Source organism: Vombatus ursinus, unplaced genomic scaffold (assembly GCF_900497805.2).
Source record: "Vombatus ursinus unplaced genomic scaffold, bare-nosed wombat genome assembly UNPS02007612.1, whole genome shotgun sequence".
Classification (NCBI taxonomy): Eukaryota; Metazoa; Chordata; class Mammalia; order Diprotodontia; family Vombatidae; genus Vombatus; species Vombatus ursinus.
In genome coordinates, this window is record NW_020947390.1 from 8,455,793 (window position 1) to 8,472,146 (window position 16,354).

The 16,354-nt window shown below is 38.6% G+C and overlaps 1 protein-coding gene across 1 annotated transcript; it reads right to left on the reverse strand.

Moving 5' to 3' along the window:
- Positions 1 to 1,138: 1,138 nt before the first annotated feature.
- MSANTD4 (Myb/SANT DNA binding domain containing 4 with coiled-coils) lies at positions 1,139 to 16,087 on the reverse strand. The gene is made up of 3 exons (XM_027849542.1): positions 15,952 to 16,087; positions 3,496 to 4,124; positions 1,139 to 3,147 (listed from the first exon to the last, which is right to left on the reverse strand). Exons 2-3 carry the CDS (start codon positions 3,979 to 3,981, stop codon positions 2,569 to 2,571), a joined length of 1,065 nt encoding a protein of 354 aa, XP_027705343.1. The 5' UTR covers positions 3,982 to 4,124; positions 15,952 to 16,087; the 3' UTR covers positions 1,139 to 2,568.
- Positions 16,088 to 16,354: the final 267 nt, after the last annotated feature.

Below are 16,354 nucleotides of genomic sequence, written 5' to 3' on the forward strand. Positions count from 1 at the left end.
AAAGTTTTAGTAGGGCAATTAATTAAGAGGCATTTGTAATTTGTTATCATAGGGTAAGGGGTTAGGGTGGAAAAGATGGGGAAGATATATCTTTTATCTTTTCATATGACTTCCATTTTCTTACGTGATGTGAGAGGAATAATTTATAAGGGGTTCAAAAAGGTGCTGAGACATAGTACTGTACATTGCATAAACATGGAGTCAACATGTGCAGATAAAGTATTCTCAAAAGAAAAGCAGAACATCTTTTGGAGTTATAGTTCTAGGAGAGCTGTTGATCATCAGAGGTCACAAGTCAGCCATGAGGGCAGTCACCAGTAAGAACAAAAGGAATGGGTTTAAGCATTGAATATTTACCTTTCGTGAGGCTTCATCATTCCAGTGAATACATTCTAAAAGTAGAGCAAATAATTAGAAATCAGAGTGAATTCAATAGGTGAGGCAAAAGGGGAAAATGAGGTGGAAACAGCACTCTCTTTTAAAATCCAGTACTCCAGAGACTCAAGGAGTCTAACTTTATATTCTCATAAAAATGGATTTGGCAAAGAGGAGATAAAAGAAGGGAGTTAGGAAAAAAACAGTAAAAAGGAAGTATTAAAAAGCATTTATTAACTGCTTTACAAATATTATTCCATTTGATTCTCATAACAACCCTGGGAGATAGGTGCCATTAGTATCCTCATTAGAGTGTTACATTCAGCTTGGCCCCAGAGGGCAAACCTGGAGTAATGAATGGAAATAGAAGAGAGGCAAATATAGGCTTGATGAAAAAGGAAAACTTCCTGATGATTAGAGCTATCCCTAAGTAGAATGGGCTGCCTTAGGAAGTAGTGGGTTCCCTCCCCTCTTTGGAGATCTTTTAGCAGAAGCTGGATAATCACTTGCCAGGTATGTTACAGTGAGGATTCTATTTTATGCATGGGTTGGACTAAATGGTGGTTATTAGAAGATTTCAATTCTAAAATTCTGTGATTTTCATGTGCAGTGAGAACAGAAGCCATGTGCTCTCTATTTTTTCTATGCTTAAAGAGACAATTCTAAAGACTGATCCCCCTCTCTCCAGGATCCATGTCCCAAGCACAACAATCCCATTTACCTTAGTTGGACACCCTACTTGAAATAACAAACCCATAGGCCATCAGTATTAAGTAAATTTATTTCTATGGCAGAAGTGGTTGTCTCAACAATAGAAAAATAACACTATTTGCAGAGTCAGGAAGTACAAATATACCTATACACATATAACCTATGTAGGTGTAACGTATGGCATAAGTCCTAGTTTTACACATCAGCAAGCCATTCTGGATTTTACAAGGAGCAAATACACAGCCAGTCAAGTTCTCTCAATGTGTGAGATGAATTAAGTGCTAGGCTTCAGTTCTACAAAACAGAAAATACAAAAGATCTAGTTGAAAGATGTTTCCATATTCTCTACCCCCCTTTTTTTTTCCTAAAGTGAATGTAGTGCTCATGAAAGGTGCTAAATTGATCAATGGAAGACTTCAATTCCCAGAACCAGTCCAGGAAGCAATAGCTCTACACCCCAACCCACCAGCTGTGGCTGGACCAGGGGTCATGACCTGAGCATGGAGGAAGCACCTCCGGTATTAGGGAGAGGGTTTTCACCAATTTAAATAAATCTTTAGTTTCTGTGACTAAATACCAATGGAGCTGATGAAACAAATATTATTCCTTGGGGTGGGGCACAGAGAAGAAATCCATTTTGTCTTAGCAAGTATTATGCCCCACCCCACCAACTCCTTTTTGTAAAAGCCTAAAAATTGCAGCAGGGTTTAAACTCATGTACAACTGCAAAATTTCTATCATGCTCACCCATTTATTTATTCAAGTTTTTAGTTAATATAGAGAAGATAGATTTTTGTAGGACTCAAGATGAAAGGGGACTAATTATTCGGCTGTGTCTACACAGGTCTGACACTGACAAAAATATCCAAAGTCATCAGGATAAGTTGAACAGTTTTTGAATATGATTCATTTTAGATAAATCCCTAATGATTCCTGAACTGCTGAGTCTTAAATGGCTGTTTGTAAACTGAAGTGTGTGTGTGGGGAAAAAAAAATTATCATCATTCAGTACAGTCTAAGATAACTACCTACACATTTCTACATATATAATATTTAATGTTTTGGTCATTTAAGTACCTCTACATAAACCAGTGTGGATTTATTTCAATTGTCTGTAGTTTTAGGAGCAAAGTTAATATAGTATTGAAATTACACAATTAGCCTACACGTGAAGGTGCTTATGAATCCTGGACACATATTACGCAACATCCTAAGTAACATTACTGAATGGAAGAGAATAGCACATTCATTTTTCCTAGAGTGAAAAAGCTATATCACATGAAATATGTACTACTTAGTCACAATGAGTTATTGCCTACCACAATTTTTTCCCATTTTAAATACACTAACAAACTGACAGAAAAACAGCTAAAAAAAGAAAAAAAAGCAACAGTCTTGTTGCTACTTGATTTAGAGAAATCCTACCTATGACTTACAAACCTTTACATGAAGATATCCATTATGTATGGGAACTTAGAAAATTCATTTCAAGTGTCCCTCCCTCTGAATACGAAGCCGTTCTTTTTCTATCTGCAAGCGTTCCTTTTCAATCTGAAGTTTCTCAGATTCAAACTTCAAAAACTGCAACCTGTCTTTTTCCAGTTGCAAGCGTTCTTTCTCAAGTTTCAATTTCTCAGTCTCTAAATCCAGGGGCTGCAGAATGTTTTTTTCTGCTTGGCCGAGATCATTTTCTAGAGCAGGTTTCTCCAAATGGACAACCTGCAACCTCAACTTTTCTCTTTCGATCTGCAGCCGCTCTTTCTCTACCTGGAGCCTTTCATGCTCCATGTCTAAATGCCACAACCGTTCCTTCTCGATTTGCAGGCGCTCTTTTTCTATCTGTAGTCTTTCTGCCTCGATATCTAGACGTTGCTTTTCTATCTCAAGCTTCTGTTTCTCCAAGCTTATAAGTAAGTACGAATCATCATAGGCAGACTGAGGCTGTATTGAGGAAAGAGTACCAAACTCTTTGATGTGGGGGAAATCATCAAGTTCGTTTTCCCTCTTGGACTCTGGCAGCACGGAGGATAACATTTCTTCTTCTTCCTCCTCCATTTCAAACTGCAAGAAAAGAAAAGAGAACTGTTTAAGCATTTATTTACAACTTCAGTGAAAGCACTTTAATTCCCAATGTTGCTTAAAATCTAGATTGCTTAGCCACACAAAATAAAACCGCATGCTAAAATTCCCCAGATGTCAAAGTAAAAATATGAGCTATAATGAAAATCTGAAGGCTAACATAAGAAACACGTTTCTATTTATAAAGGTATGTATTTGTGCATGTGTTTGTATATATGTGTGTTTATGTATATACAAATATAATCACATATACACATTTACATAAATTTTTCTCCAGTCAAGGAAGGATTACATGCTAACACTGCACACAGAACCAGGCTAACCACTTACTTCAAAATTCTGTGGACCCTTCTCTTCCTCTTCCTCTTCCTCTTCTTCTTCTTCTTCCTCTTTGACTTCTGTTAAGGAGCCATCTGCTTCCTTGAAATCAGCTGTATTTTGCCAGTCCAAATTTGACTCATTTGGGAACAAAATCTTTTCATCCAACTCTTCTGTGAGAGAGTCATTGAAATCTGATGATGAAAGGGGGAAGCCAGAGCCCACCAGCTTTATGTTTGCCTTCAACCATTTCCTCTTCATAAGTGCTCGCCAATCTAGATATCGCCTTTTCACCTCAGTCCCGGTTCTTTGTTCTCCTTCTCCCACAGCATTCACACACTCAGCAATCTCCTCCCATGCCTTCCGTTTCATCTCATTAATTGTTGTATTGAGCTGCTTGGAAAATATTACTTCTTTCCTCTTTCTAATTTCTTTCAAAAGGGTCTGAGTTTCTTGAACACTAAAATTGCTTTTCCTTTTTCTTTTCAACTGCTTCATTTTCCCAACTGGAATACAATTTTTACCGTCACAGCAATGTAAAAGTACTGAATGATCTCTAGAAAGTGCAGGTACCAAAGACAATCCCTAGTTGGCACTTTGGTTTTTAAATTATAGCTCTCCACTCAGCTAGAAGCACGATCCTAAAAGGAAAAAAGAGTAAAAAAAAAAAAATCAATCAAAAAACCCAAATCAATCCCCAACACATATGGTGCATATTTCCATCTAATAAACTTTGTTCAACAATAATGAAGAACCATTACGCCAAATTGGCCACTGAAAAGAGAAAAAAACACAGCTGCATTCTTTTAATATTTCAATTTATAGTGTAATTTTAGGGGTATATTAAAAGTTCCAATGGAAGGAGCTACTCCCAGTGGGTAGAGTATTGGCCTTGGAGTTAGGAAGCTCTGCCATTTAACTTCTCAGTGTCCCAGATGGCTCCTTAGATTTTAAGTTGCAGAGTTGGCATGGATCTGCATTATTCAAGAAGATTTCTTCATCAGGAGTTCCCTTTATTAATAAAAGTACAACATTTTTTAATCTGTAAAGCACAATAAAAATACAACTCCTGCTGGTGACAAGGAAACAAAAAAAAATTTATCACAGGATATTTTAAACAACTTACCATAAAGTCATTGGGAAAGTTAAAGAGAACTTTGTGAATTACAGAAGCTGGATCCCAGCTCTAGATCTAAAGGCCTTGTAATTTTTAGCACCCTAGGCAGACAATCATTCTGGGCATTCTTTGCCACTAACAGTAAAGTCATGCGTGATAGGACAGGTCAGTAAGACTGAGCTTTGGCCCAGCTCAGTGCTGCCTCACAAGAATTCACTTAGCTGACTTCCTCTGACTGCCAAATCCCACCATCCCATGACTCTAGTAGAATCACGCCTGATTCAACTACATTTCACATTTCTATTCCTAGTCTTTTATTCTATTAAAGATTCTATAACTATTCTATTAACATTTAACCAGTCTACCATATAGGAATTTGGTGAGTAAAATCACCACAAGGTTGCTGAGTATGAAAATCTTATTTGACAGCACTGGTCCATAGAATCATGCTGGCCAGCTCTGCAACACTTGCTGAAGACATGTTTAATTATTTAGCAGCCCCCATTCCCATCCTGCAGCTAATTTGCAGGGGCACTGGGGAATATTTTCAATTTTGGGAGAACTGTATTAGTTTAATGCTATTCAGAGTTTCAATTTTTAATTGCACCACAGTCCTTTTGATGACATTCTTGAATGTGTGATGTTTTTGTTTACTTGTACTTCCAGCTCCTCGAACTCTCATTTGTGGTAACTTATCTTTGCAAAACTGAGTTCCATGGCTGTTGTGACATTTTTAAAAAATCAATGCAAAAGAGAAAATGAGGGTGGTGGTGCCCAATCCGATTCCAAGATTTAGGAAGTTATATGGTACCCAACAGGTACACACACACATTAGTAACTGTGGGTATTTAAGAATGAAAGAAAAACACATTTTTCTTTCAATTTACATGTATTCTTTTTCAAACAGCTATTCAAGTGTTAGGACATAAATAATTATTAAGTTTTTTGGACCTAACTATTTAATAAGGGTAACTGGTAGGTATTTTTTTGGTCACCGGTACCATGAAAAAATTCCTGAGGCACTAAGAGCAATGTGAGCCAAGAAAGTTTGGGAATCTTTGGCTTAGCCAAAGTTTTGAAAGGAGTTTAAAAAAATTCCTAAGGTTATTATTTTAAAGCATTTCTCACTGTACCGCCCTTTAGTTGAAACTCTGAGGTCTAAATACCAAAACACCATTAAAGGGTGTCATAATTTAAAATACAAGCAGATAACAACAAATGCACTCAAAAGGTTGAACTATCAAGTAGATAACTGTGCTCTTATAACTTTCTATAAGAAATAACTATTGGCTGTTATTATCCATGCTTTCTGCTGCTGTTTTTTTAAATACTTTTCTTTCTAGAATATTTGAGCTAAAGTAACAGAACAAAGATCAGAAACAAAGAAATGAAATCTATAAAGTCTAAACCATTAGATAAAGAGACTTAACACCCTCATTTTGTAGATGAGGAAATTGAAGTGTTAGAGATTGTTTCACTTTTTATTTAAAATAACATTACTCAAGCTAATAGCCTTTAGAAAATACATTACAGAGCAATTATGAACCAGCCTCTGAGGAATGAGAAAGATGATTTAACAAACTCATCTATAATTCCTAGGACTATAAAATATAAAACAAAACAAGACTGCGCAGGGAGCATCGTGAATCAACCACACATTTCAGGAAAACTGTCCCCTTCTTTTTTTGCAAAATAAGAAAAAAAATAATAGTAAAAAGAGATGTATCATATAAAGCTTTAAGTAACCCTTCCATTAATGTTTGTTACTGCTCAATATATTACTATGCCTTCTATTGACTTATACCACCTAAAAGAGACACGACAAACTTGAAGTATTCAAAGGATAATAGGAAGAATGAGTGAAGGGTTGGAATTAAACCAAGGTTAACATATGCCCCAGGCAATGGGGGGGGGGGGCGCGCGCAACAGTAGCAGGGACAGCAGCAAACAAATAGAAAACCTCAAATAGGAGGTAGTACTATGTACTTAGGAAAGGTACAAGGATCCATCTTGAAGAATCTGAGTATTGGTTGTTAGGCAAGGATTATAAGGAGTTAATAATTACTGTTAAGGAAAATCTTCCTGATAGTAAAGGTTACAAAAAACTGGAAAAATGTTACCAAGGCAGGCTAAAATATCCTTTCCTGGAAGTCTTTTTTTGTAAAACGTAGAGGGCACAGAGAGTTGGAGACCAAGCTATGATTCATTATTTGGGGAGTAGGGAAGAACGTGGTTACTTGACGTGAAGGTCAACCAAGCTCAACTATATCTCAGGACTCTCTCGACCAGCACAGCAGTTGCTATTTTCCATAAAGCTGGGATTCTGCTTGGATAAAGTTAATAGTTTCTTTAGCATGGTGCCTCTCAAACCCTATCCCAAGTGTAAAAAATAGAGGCTCTGGAGGAAGGGTGACTTAAGTCAACCCTGGGGGTTGTTAGGTCTTAAAAACTAAAATGGGTTTCTGACCACAGTTTAGGTGAGAGTTGAGGAGGGAGAAGAAAAAGGGAGACGGTAGTTTAATTTAGAGAAAGAAGTAACAGAGGAGGTTTAAGCAAAGGTCAAAGAGTAAGCATATTCTTGACCAAGGTTCTGTACTTCCTGGTGTTGTCTGGTTGATAAGTTTCAAGGAAGCTTCATAATTAGTGGATGAGATGCTTTGCTAAGAAGCCTAGTTCAGAGAGTTGACCTAAACTTTATAGCTATTGGATAAAGATATCAACTGAGAACCTCTTTGCCTAGGAATTTCTCTATGCATAAGAGATGGAGTGACTCCAGTATACGGAGGATGAAGTTCCAAGTGGCTCTGACAATAATACATACAGCTGAGGTCTACAGTACAGGAGCAAAAAAAAAAAAAGGCCAGAAACAAAGAAACAGAAACACAGAACATAATTATTATTGTCCTTTCTTCCTAAAAGAAGCTTATTACCTAACCATGGCACTCACCAGTGAATGGTAGAGATTACATATAAAACCATTGAAAAAACTGTAACCATAGCATCTCTAGGAAATAGTTTCAGAGTATTCTAGGTGACCTAATGTGTAAAAAAAAAAATCAGACTTGGAGACCAGTTTGGAATAGAGAAACATGCCTGAAACAGAGTAATTACTAACAGGGCAAAGTGGAGAGTGATACCTGTCATGGAGTTTGGTAAAGTGATGGTTGATGGAGAATGGCAGAGACTGATACCTGATGTTGAATGAGTCTGGCAGAGCAGCATGATTACATCACTAGATGCCTTTCTGTTACATGAGAAATATTTCTATTTCTATTTTAATAAGACTCTATTACAAAAGAAGATTTTTTAAATTCAGAGGTCACATTAGGATTCTTATATGAGAAAGAATTAAGAGATTTATTGAGTGCTTACTATGTATCAAGCATAGTACTAATAGAAAATATATATGATATAGTTACATACAGAATTCTTTCATACATTTTTAATGCATTTGTGTCTATATATGTATGTATAAAGATAAGAAGGTTTAAGTATGGTACTGCCTGAAGAGAGGGGAATGGAAAATTCCTAGTTCTTCCAAATAGTATGTTTTTTTTTTATTGTTGTGGTTATCTCTACAATAGCACTACTACTACTAACAATTCTCTCTATCTTTGATTCCTTCTCCTCTCTTAAATTTGCTGGTGTCTGTCAGTAGGCAGACTATTCATTTCCAGTAGTATGAAAAATGTTTCTCAGGTAATTACAGTTTAAATAGTATTTTCTTCCATAGAGGAATAAAAATGGGATTTAAGAGATACTAGGTGTCTCTTAAATTCACAACATCCCTAAATAGCAATGTTTATAGTCTCTCCAGTTTAGTCTATATTAGCAGAAGCCAAATCCTTATGGAAAAACTTTGAATAATATTCCATTATTACAATATTTCAAAGGATTTTGTGATGTTTTATTTTTATTTCTGGGTTCTAGCAATTTCCCTTGTTTTGTTGTTCTTATGTGGTTAATATCATTTTGAAAAATTCCCTTATTGTGCTCTCTTTATTCTAAGCATTCATGTGGAATAACTATCTTCTGAATTGCAATGAGGCACTGCTGGAATAGAGGTCAGTCAGAACTACAGATTCAGAAGGGCAGAAAATGAACACTTTGGGAATAAAGATCTGGTTTTACAAAAATGTACAGAGTATACAAACGCTAACGCAGAAAATGAACCAATAAGCAAACTTCCTAAAATGAACTCTCTTTTAAGAACTCCCAAGAGATATTTAAGGTTAAAACCAAAATCAATCAAGTCAGGAAATTATTTGACAAGCTTCTGCACCCTTATTCCTATATTGGTGTCTATATTGACTTTTACTATTATGAAAAGTATGCTGTCTACTCTTGGACACTTAAAATATATAGAAACTTAATATGTGCAATATAAATAATTGTATTTCTAGACAAGGACACTATCTATAGTCAAGAAATCATTAAGTAAGTTTAATGGCAGAAGAAAACAGGATCTTGGTATGCTATATACACAAAAAAAATAACATGGACCTTATATAAAATGTTAAGATGGAGTCTTCAGTTTAAATTGTGTCGTCCTGCCTCATCCTTACTGTGATAAGCCAAAGCCGCTGGGAGCTTGGCTAAGCCAACATTTTATATAAAAACATCAAAATGGATAAATAACACAATTCTTACAGCCTTCAAGATACATCATAGAAAAGAAGCAATTTTAACTTAAAAGCTATTCCTATATTCAATTTTCAGAGCAGCTTTCAGCGACCTCATGACTATTACCTTTCCTTTCATTCCTCATGGCCACAAAAGACCTTGAAGCAAAACTATTTCTGGTAGTGTAGCCCTCTCTACTTAAAGGTAACTCTTGCATGAGACATTAAGTTCCTGTTTTAGCTCCTGGAAAGCAGAATGCAGGGTCTCTCATTTGTTTTATGTGGTCACTAACCTTGCACACTTCACAGTAGTCTCCTATACCTACAGACACTAATAAGTCCTGATTAGCAGGAAATCTTACAAAATCTCTTTTCAGCAGCAAATCCTCCTCTAGAAGAAGAGGAAAGACCTATTTCCCCCACTGTCCAACTGCAGGGTACCAGCAATGCCCTCCATAAGTTAATTTGATGCGGTCAATTTACAAAACCCACTCTGTGTTAAAAGAGAAAAAAAAAATTGCTGTAGATCTCTCCAAACAACAAAGTGGGGCAGAGAGATGGAAAAATAAAGTCAAAATGCTTATATGAATGTGAACATAGGAAGCCTACTGCCAGATTCGGTTCACTTAGAATCGGCACGAGAACTAAAACTAATTTAGAGGGAAGAAAGTGTATCAGAAAATATTGGACCATTTGGCATTTCAAACTGGATGTCTTATAGGTATCTCAAACTTAGCATGTCAAAAGCTGAACTTGCCAACTTTTCTGGAAATTCTACTTCTCTTCTAAGCTTCCTATTTCCATCAAGAATATTCCTATAGTTCCAATCACCTAGCTTCACAACTTTGAAGTCATTCTCAACTCCTCACTCTATCAGCCACAATACGTAACTAATAGCCAAGGTTTGTCCATTTCAAAACTCAAAAGTCTTGCATAATTCCCTTCTTTCCACACACAGAGTCACCACCCAAGCCCATATCTTCATTACCATTACTGAAATAGGCCTTAATTGATTTCCTTGACTCAAGTCTCTCCTCCATATAGCTGTGATAGACAGTGATATTCCTAAAGTATGGGTCTGGATTTGTCATTCCAAAACTCAATAAACTTCAATTACTCCTTACAGCAAATTCCTCTGTTTGGCCTTTTACAACCTGGCTCCAACATACCTTTCCAGTTGTGCTACACATTACTCCTTTTCATACAGTTTTCAGTCCAGCCAAACTGACTTTCTTGCTGTTCCTTGCACATAATATTTGGTCTCTAATCTCTGTTCCTTTGCATAGTCTGTCAGTCAGTCAATCAATTTATTTATTAAGGGTCTACTATTATGCACTCAGCACTGTTCTAAATACAATATAAAGAAAAGTATGACAGTCCCTGTTTCAAGCTCACAATTTAATACAGAAAAACACATGCAAATAACTATGCACAAACTATCTATAGGAAAACGTGGAAATAATCAGCATAGGAAAGGGACTAGAATTAAGAGGAATCAGGAAAAGCTTCCTGTAGAAAATGGGATCCAAGGAAGCCAGGAGGCAGATATGAGTAGGGATCAAATTCCAGGTATAAGGGACAGTCAACGAAACTGCATGGAGTTGGAAGACACAGTATGTTGTATGAGAAACAGAAAGAAGGCCAGTGCCACTGGATTGTAAAATAAGTGGGAAGTATAAGGTATATGGGTTTTGGAAAGGTGGGCTGGGGCAGGTTGATCATTTTGACAGGTGAGTGGAAGATGGACTGGAGCAGGAAGATGCTTGTTTGTATTCAAGAGACCAACCAGCAGGCTATTGCAATAAACTAAATATGAGGTGATAAGGGCCTGCAGCAAAGTGGTGGCAGTGTCAAAGGGGAAAGGGGGAAAAATTAAGAGATGCAAAGGTAAAATCCACAGTCTCACTTTGGATAGCTAAGAAAGCTAAAGCAACTCTCTTTTGTCTGCAGTTCCTCTATCTTTTTCTGACCATTTGTATTGCAATCCCCACCCTGTCTTCCACTTTCCTTTCTGCTGAGACAGCAAATGTCCAGAACAGTCTTATCTGTTAATGAGATAGCTAACCTAAGTAAGAGTCTGTCCTGTTACTAGCCCCAGCAACAAGCCCAGTCCAATCAAGAGGTACCCCATACCCAATTTACCTCCTGCCTAAATTGAAACCTATACAAGCTTTGTCCTTTTGTTCCTTTGGTGTGGGTGGGGCTCCCACATTACCAAGCTCCATAAATCCCTGTTCGTTCTTAAACTTCTGGTTCTAGCTCTATTTCTGGTTCTAGTTTGTTATAGCACCAACAATTTTATCCACACCATCCTCCCTCCTGCTAGTAATGCAATCCCTACCCGCTATGTCCCAGAATATCTAATTTCCTTTGAAGCTCAACTCAAACGTTCCTTCTACAGGAAGGTTTTCCTGATTCCTTAGTAGTGGCCTATCCCAACCATTACCTTGAAACCCTTTGCATACGTGTGTGTGTGTGTGTGTATCTTACGTATACTTTTATATTTATACGTTATCTCCTCTCAATACAATGTAAACTCTTTGAGGGCAGGGACTGATATTTTTCTTCTTATGTGCCTAGCACCTAGCCTGGTAACTGTCTGACATTTAATGAATGCCTTGTTGTTTGATAACAATACCAAAAATCAACATAGAGAATGCATGGTAACCAACACAAGACTTAGTAGATAAATCCTAGGGTTTTGCCAAAGGCAAACTGTAAATAGTTGATTTGTCTAGTAAGAAAAAGCTAACAGGCATCACAGTTAGGATTTGAACCCAGATCTTCCTGACTGTAAACCCAGATATCCAATACACCATTCTCCCTCTGTCCCAGGAAATAGACATTACAAAATCCAGCAGATCTGATACTGAAGATGAATAACCATTTTGAGCAAAACAATATAATTACTGTATTGAGAAAGTCTACTGATTATAATTACTTAAGAAGTATCTAACACAATGCTGCACAATAAACAGAAAATCAAATCAATAAGGTCAGTCTTTTCTTTAAGTAATGGAAAAGTAATTTATCCCTGATAAGAAATGTTACATATCAAAGTGAAGCTTATCCCTCCTTTTTTTAAAACCTCTTACAGACATCAAAACTGGCTTCTTGAACTGTTTTTAATTTTCATCACTTCCATGCTTCAATGAATCTGTGGTCTCTCCTCACTTCTGGTCCTCCCTCCAATGATGCTGAGATCAGAACCTCATCCTCTGCAATTCACCCACGTTCTCCCATAAACCCTTTAAAGAGCTACCCAACTCTGGGGTACTATTTTAACATTACACAGGGATCAGAACAGAATTTGTTATCCCTTGCTCTAAGTTCATATCACTTACAAATATTAAACAGCTGTCACATATAGCACTTGAAAGCATATCAAAGTTGACCTCATAAGGTTGCTTTGGAAAGAGTACTCTAAGAATTATTATCCCCATTTTACTGATGTTGAAATAAATCTGAAAATGTTAGATGTCTTATTCAGCTAGTATCAGTGCTAGGTTTTTGATCTAGGTCTCTCCTAACTTGAGAAAGTTCACAAGAAAAGCCAACACACACTCTAATATACCATGCTTTAGACTGAATAGTATTGTTTTAAGTAAAACAGTAAGATAAGCTGATTAGCCAGAAGAGACTGAAAATGTAACCAGAGACGCTCATATGACATCACCACTGGGTTGGATACATGAAAGAAGGAAAACTAGGATATAGTTAATAAAACATCAATATAACATACACCTATATGGGACAACAGAGTAGCAAACAGATTAGTCTGTCAACCAGCCATGAGCTTTAGGCTTATTCTTTTCAAACAAGGCCGACTATGAGATGAAGTAGAGTCCTGATTGTTTGGATGGGGTGTAAGATGTTCAAATCTGTGACTCATCACTGTAGAAAACTCTAACAATGCAAATCCAAATCAACAACTATTCTGCAACTTTACTGTCAGAAAGTTGTATGGGTGACACTGAAAGGCTAAAAGACTTGCCCCAGGTCACAAAGCCAGGAGGTGCCAAAAGTGGGACCTGAACCCAGGTCTTCCTTACTGCAAGGCTGGTAATCTACCCACTCTGACATGAAGTCTGATTATCAATAGGATTCCTAAATAAAAATGTTAATTCTATGCTATAGGACAATCTTAGTTTTTACAGTCTGAGAAAGATTCTGGTCTCTGTGCTCAAAATACTCAAATGGATCTGTGAACAACACCTCTAATAATGTAGGTAACAGGGCATCCATGTCGGTCCATCCTTTGAGATTTTTGTCCAAATCTTCCCATAAATTTGCCACAGTGGATTCACCTAATGTGCTGGAAATCTTCTTTGTCTGCTCATGACATTTCCAGGATAGCAGTGGAGCAAACAGGCTATCCATTGGTTTGACCCTCATCCTTATCCCTCGATCAATATATCTTTGTGCATTGGAATGATGGAAAGTGGGGGTAAAGGGTGGGGAAGAGAGAGGATTCCAAGTTTGTGGAATGGCATGGGCAAAATGTGTTGGCAAAATACAGTATGATATCAGAAACAGAGTACAGCTGCAGATGTGAAATTTGGTTGGAGGTGAAATAGTGAGAGTCATAAAGGCTGGAAACTAGTTTGGAGCCAATCTGTAGAAGCCCTAATATGTTAGCTTCAAAAATCAATTCAAAATTCATTTCTTGAAAAATACTAAGACAAGTCAGTTGCCCAAGACTGAGGTCGATAAATGTTCACATTTCTTAAAATTCAAGCATTTTATCCCATCCTGACAGCTAGCAATGACTTGAATGTACTAAAAATTCAAAAACCCCAGTTCATATAAATCATCAGAATTGACAACAGAAATAGAAATATACCCCCTGATTAATTTACTAAGAGTTGCTCTGTTGTTCTTTGTATTCAAAGTTGAATAGTGATAGGATTGCTGCTACCCAGGTCAATACTACACATTTTTGAACATTATTTTTTGATTTGTCAAGTGCTTACCATTTGCAGAACCTGCTGACAGCTCAGTCTCCTGAAAGTTTTGGCCCAAAGTCTTTGAAGAAAATGATCTAACCTGGCTTCACTCGGCATTGGAATCTTGGCTATAAGCCCCAGCCATTGTCTGAAATTCTGCTTCAGTACATTTATCCTGCCATTTCTGGTTGTCCCATTCCAGCTCTCCTGCCAATACTTGCCTAGGTAAGATAAATTCTGCCACTGAGTCTCTTACTCACCAATTTTTAAAAATGTGAAAAGATGAAAGACTTCTGAGTATAGCATTATTATGCCACTAACCTGTTTTCAAATCCTAATACCTAATGGAAAGGGGAAAGAATCAGTACTTTCTGCTTCTGTGTCCCCAGTAACCACTTTCTGACTCCCACTCTGAAAAAAATAGAGATTACTCTGAAACCTCATCATTGCTACAAATGATGGCAAGGAATTATTTACCATTTGTCCTTTACAGGACTGATCCCTAGCACAATGACTTCGTTTTTCTAAAGGCTGAAAGAAAAGCACTGATACTTTCCATCCTGGAACAGTTTCTGAAGGTACAATTACTTGAAATTCTGGATAGTAACATTTCTTCAAAAGATTTTTAAAAGACTGTTAAGCTGTAGCTACAAAAGAAAAACTACAAACATTAAATACAGGAGGAAGAAAAACACTAAATTAAACAGACTTGGGACAAACTAATTTTTGCTCATTCCTGAATTCTTACATAAGATTCATTTCAACGGAGAGAAAAACTGATACAGTTTATCTTCACTAAAACTTGAGGTATTGACCCAACGATGTAGGGGGATTGCCCGGAAAAGGGAGAGGTAGGGTGTTTTTGCATCAGGTTTCCTTAGCAGAGTTCCTAACGGAAACAATCTAATCCTTGGCCACGCCGCTGGCTAGGCCACTACCTGGGTATCCCTGGGAAAGGTGGCTGGAATGAATTCCACTGGGAAGTGATGAAGGAGGAGATAGACATTTCGGTCTAAGTTTTGTTTTTTGTTTGTTTGTTTGTTTGTTTTTTGGTGGGGTTGTTACTTCGTAAAGGGTTGCAGGGCGAAAGGAATGGGCAAACTGGGGTATCCGGTGCAGGAGGAAAGAGCCAAGGTTGAGGAGTAAAGCACAAAGTCAGGGGCTTAGAGCTGGAACAAATCTTACAGGTCACTCTTTATGGATGAGGGCAGTGATCTGCCCAGGGATCACACGGGGAGTACCAGCGACGGAGACCTGAATGCACATCCACTGCCAACCACTTTCCGCTATAGCTGCCCGCCGTTGTATCTGGGAGGGAAGCGTCTCGTTTTCTAGGCTGCTTGGATCTCCCATCCCCCCTTCCTTGCACGCCCCTCCCCCACCTCCTGGCCTTTTTCCTCCGCCGGGAGGAGATGAATGGTGTTCTGAGTGTTTCACTGGCGCTTTGCACCATCTCTCAAGCCCAGGGCCGGCCGGCTGAGGGGCTAGGACCAGGGCCAAGGCCGAACCAGGGCCAGGACCAGGCCAGGGAGATCCTGGAGGGCCCTGGCTAGCTATCTGGTTCTCTCTCCCGGAGAGGTTATTATGCCTCCCGGGAATGGGGCCCCCCTCTCTCTCTGCGGCGAGGTTATCCTCCATTTGGAGAGGAGGAGCTCCGCGGCCATGCACTGCGCACGGAGCACGGGCTGGGGCTGGAGCTGGCGCCTCACCTGCAAAGCAAAGCCGCGCCCCTCCCCAGCCTCCACCTGCACAGAAGAATTTCCCCCTTGCGGGAAACACTCACCTGCGGGCCCCACCTGCACGTCCAGAACTTCTCCTCCAGGAAAATAAATAAATTATGCCACCTCTTTCCTCTCCTACCCTGCCGTCGTCTGCCCGCCCGCTCTACCTTTCCAGTGTCTCCACGGGTGGCGACTGCTGCCACTCAGCCCCTATCGTTAGGCCATTGGCTCGGAAGGATCTGTCAATCTGGCTGATCTGCCCGCCCCAGGGTTAGCGTCACAATGGGAATCGAACTCACGAACTGGTCCCCGGATTCCTTCTCAGGAATGCTGCTGCTCCCAGAATTCTTTATTTCCACTTCTGCTCTCTCTCTTTGGTGCACGCCGCTGTCTGTCACGGGAGCTCTCGACGGGGATTGGTCCCCTGCGATATCCGAATCTGTTGGGTTTAAACGAGGTAAAAGC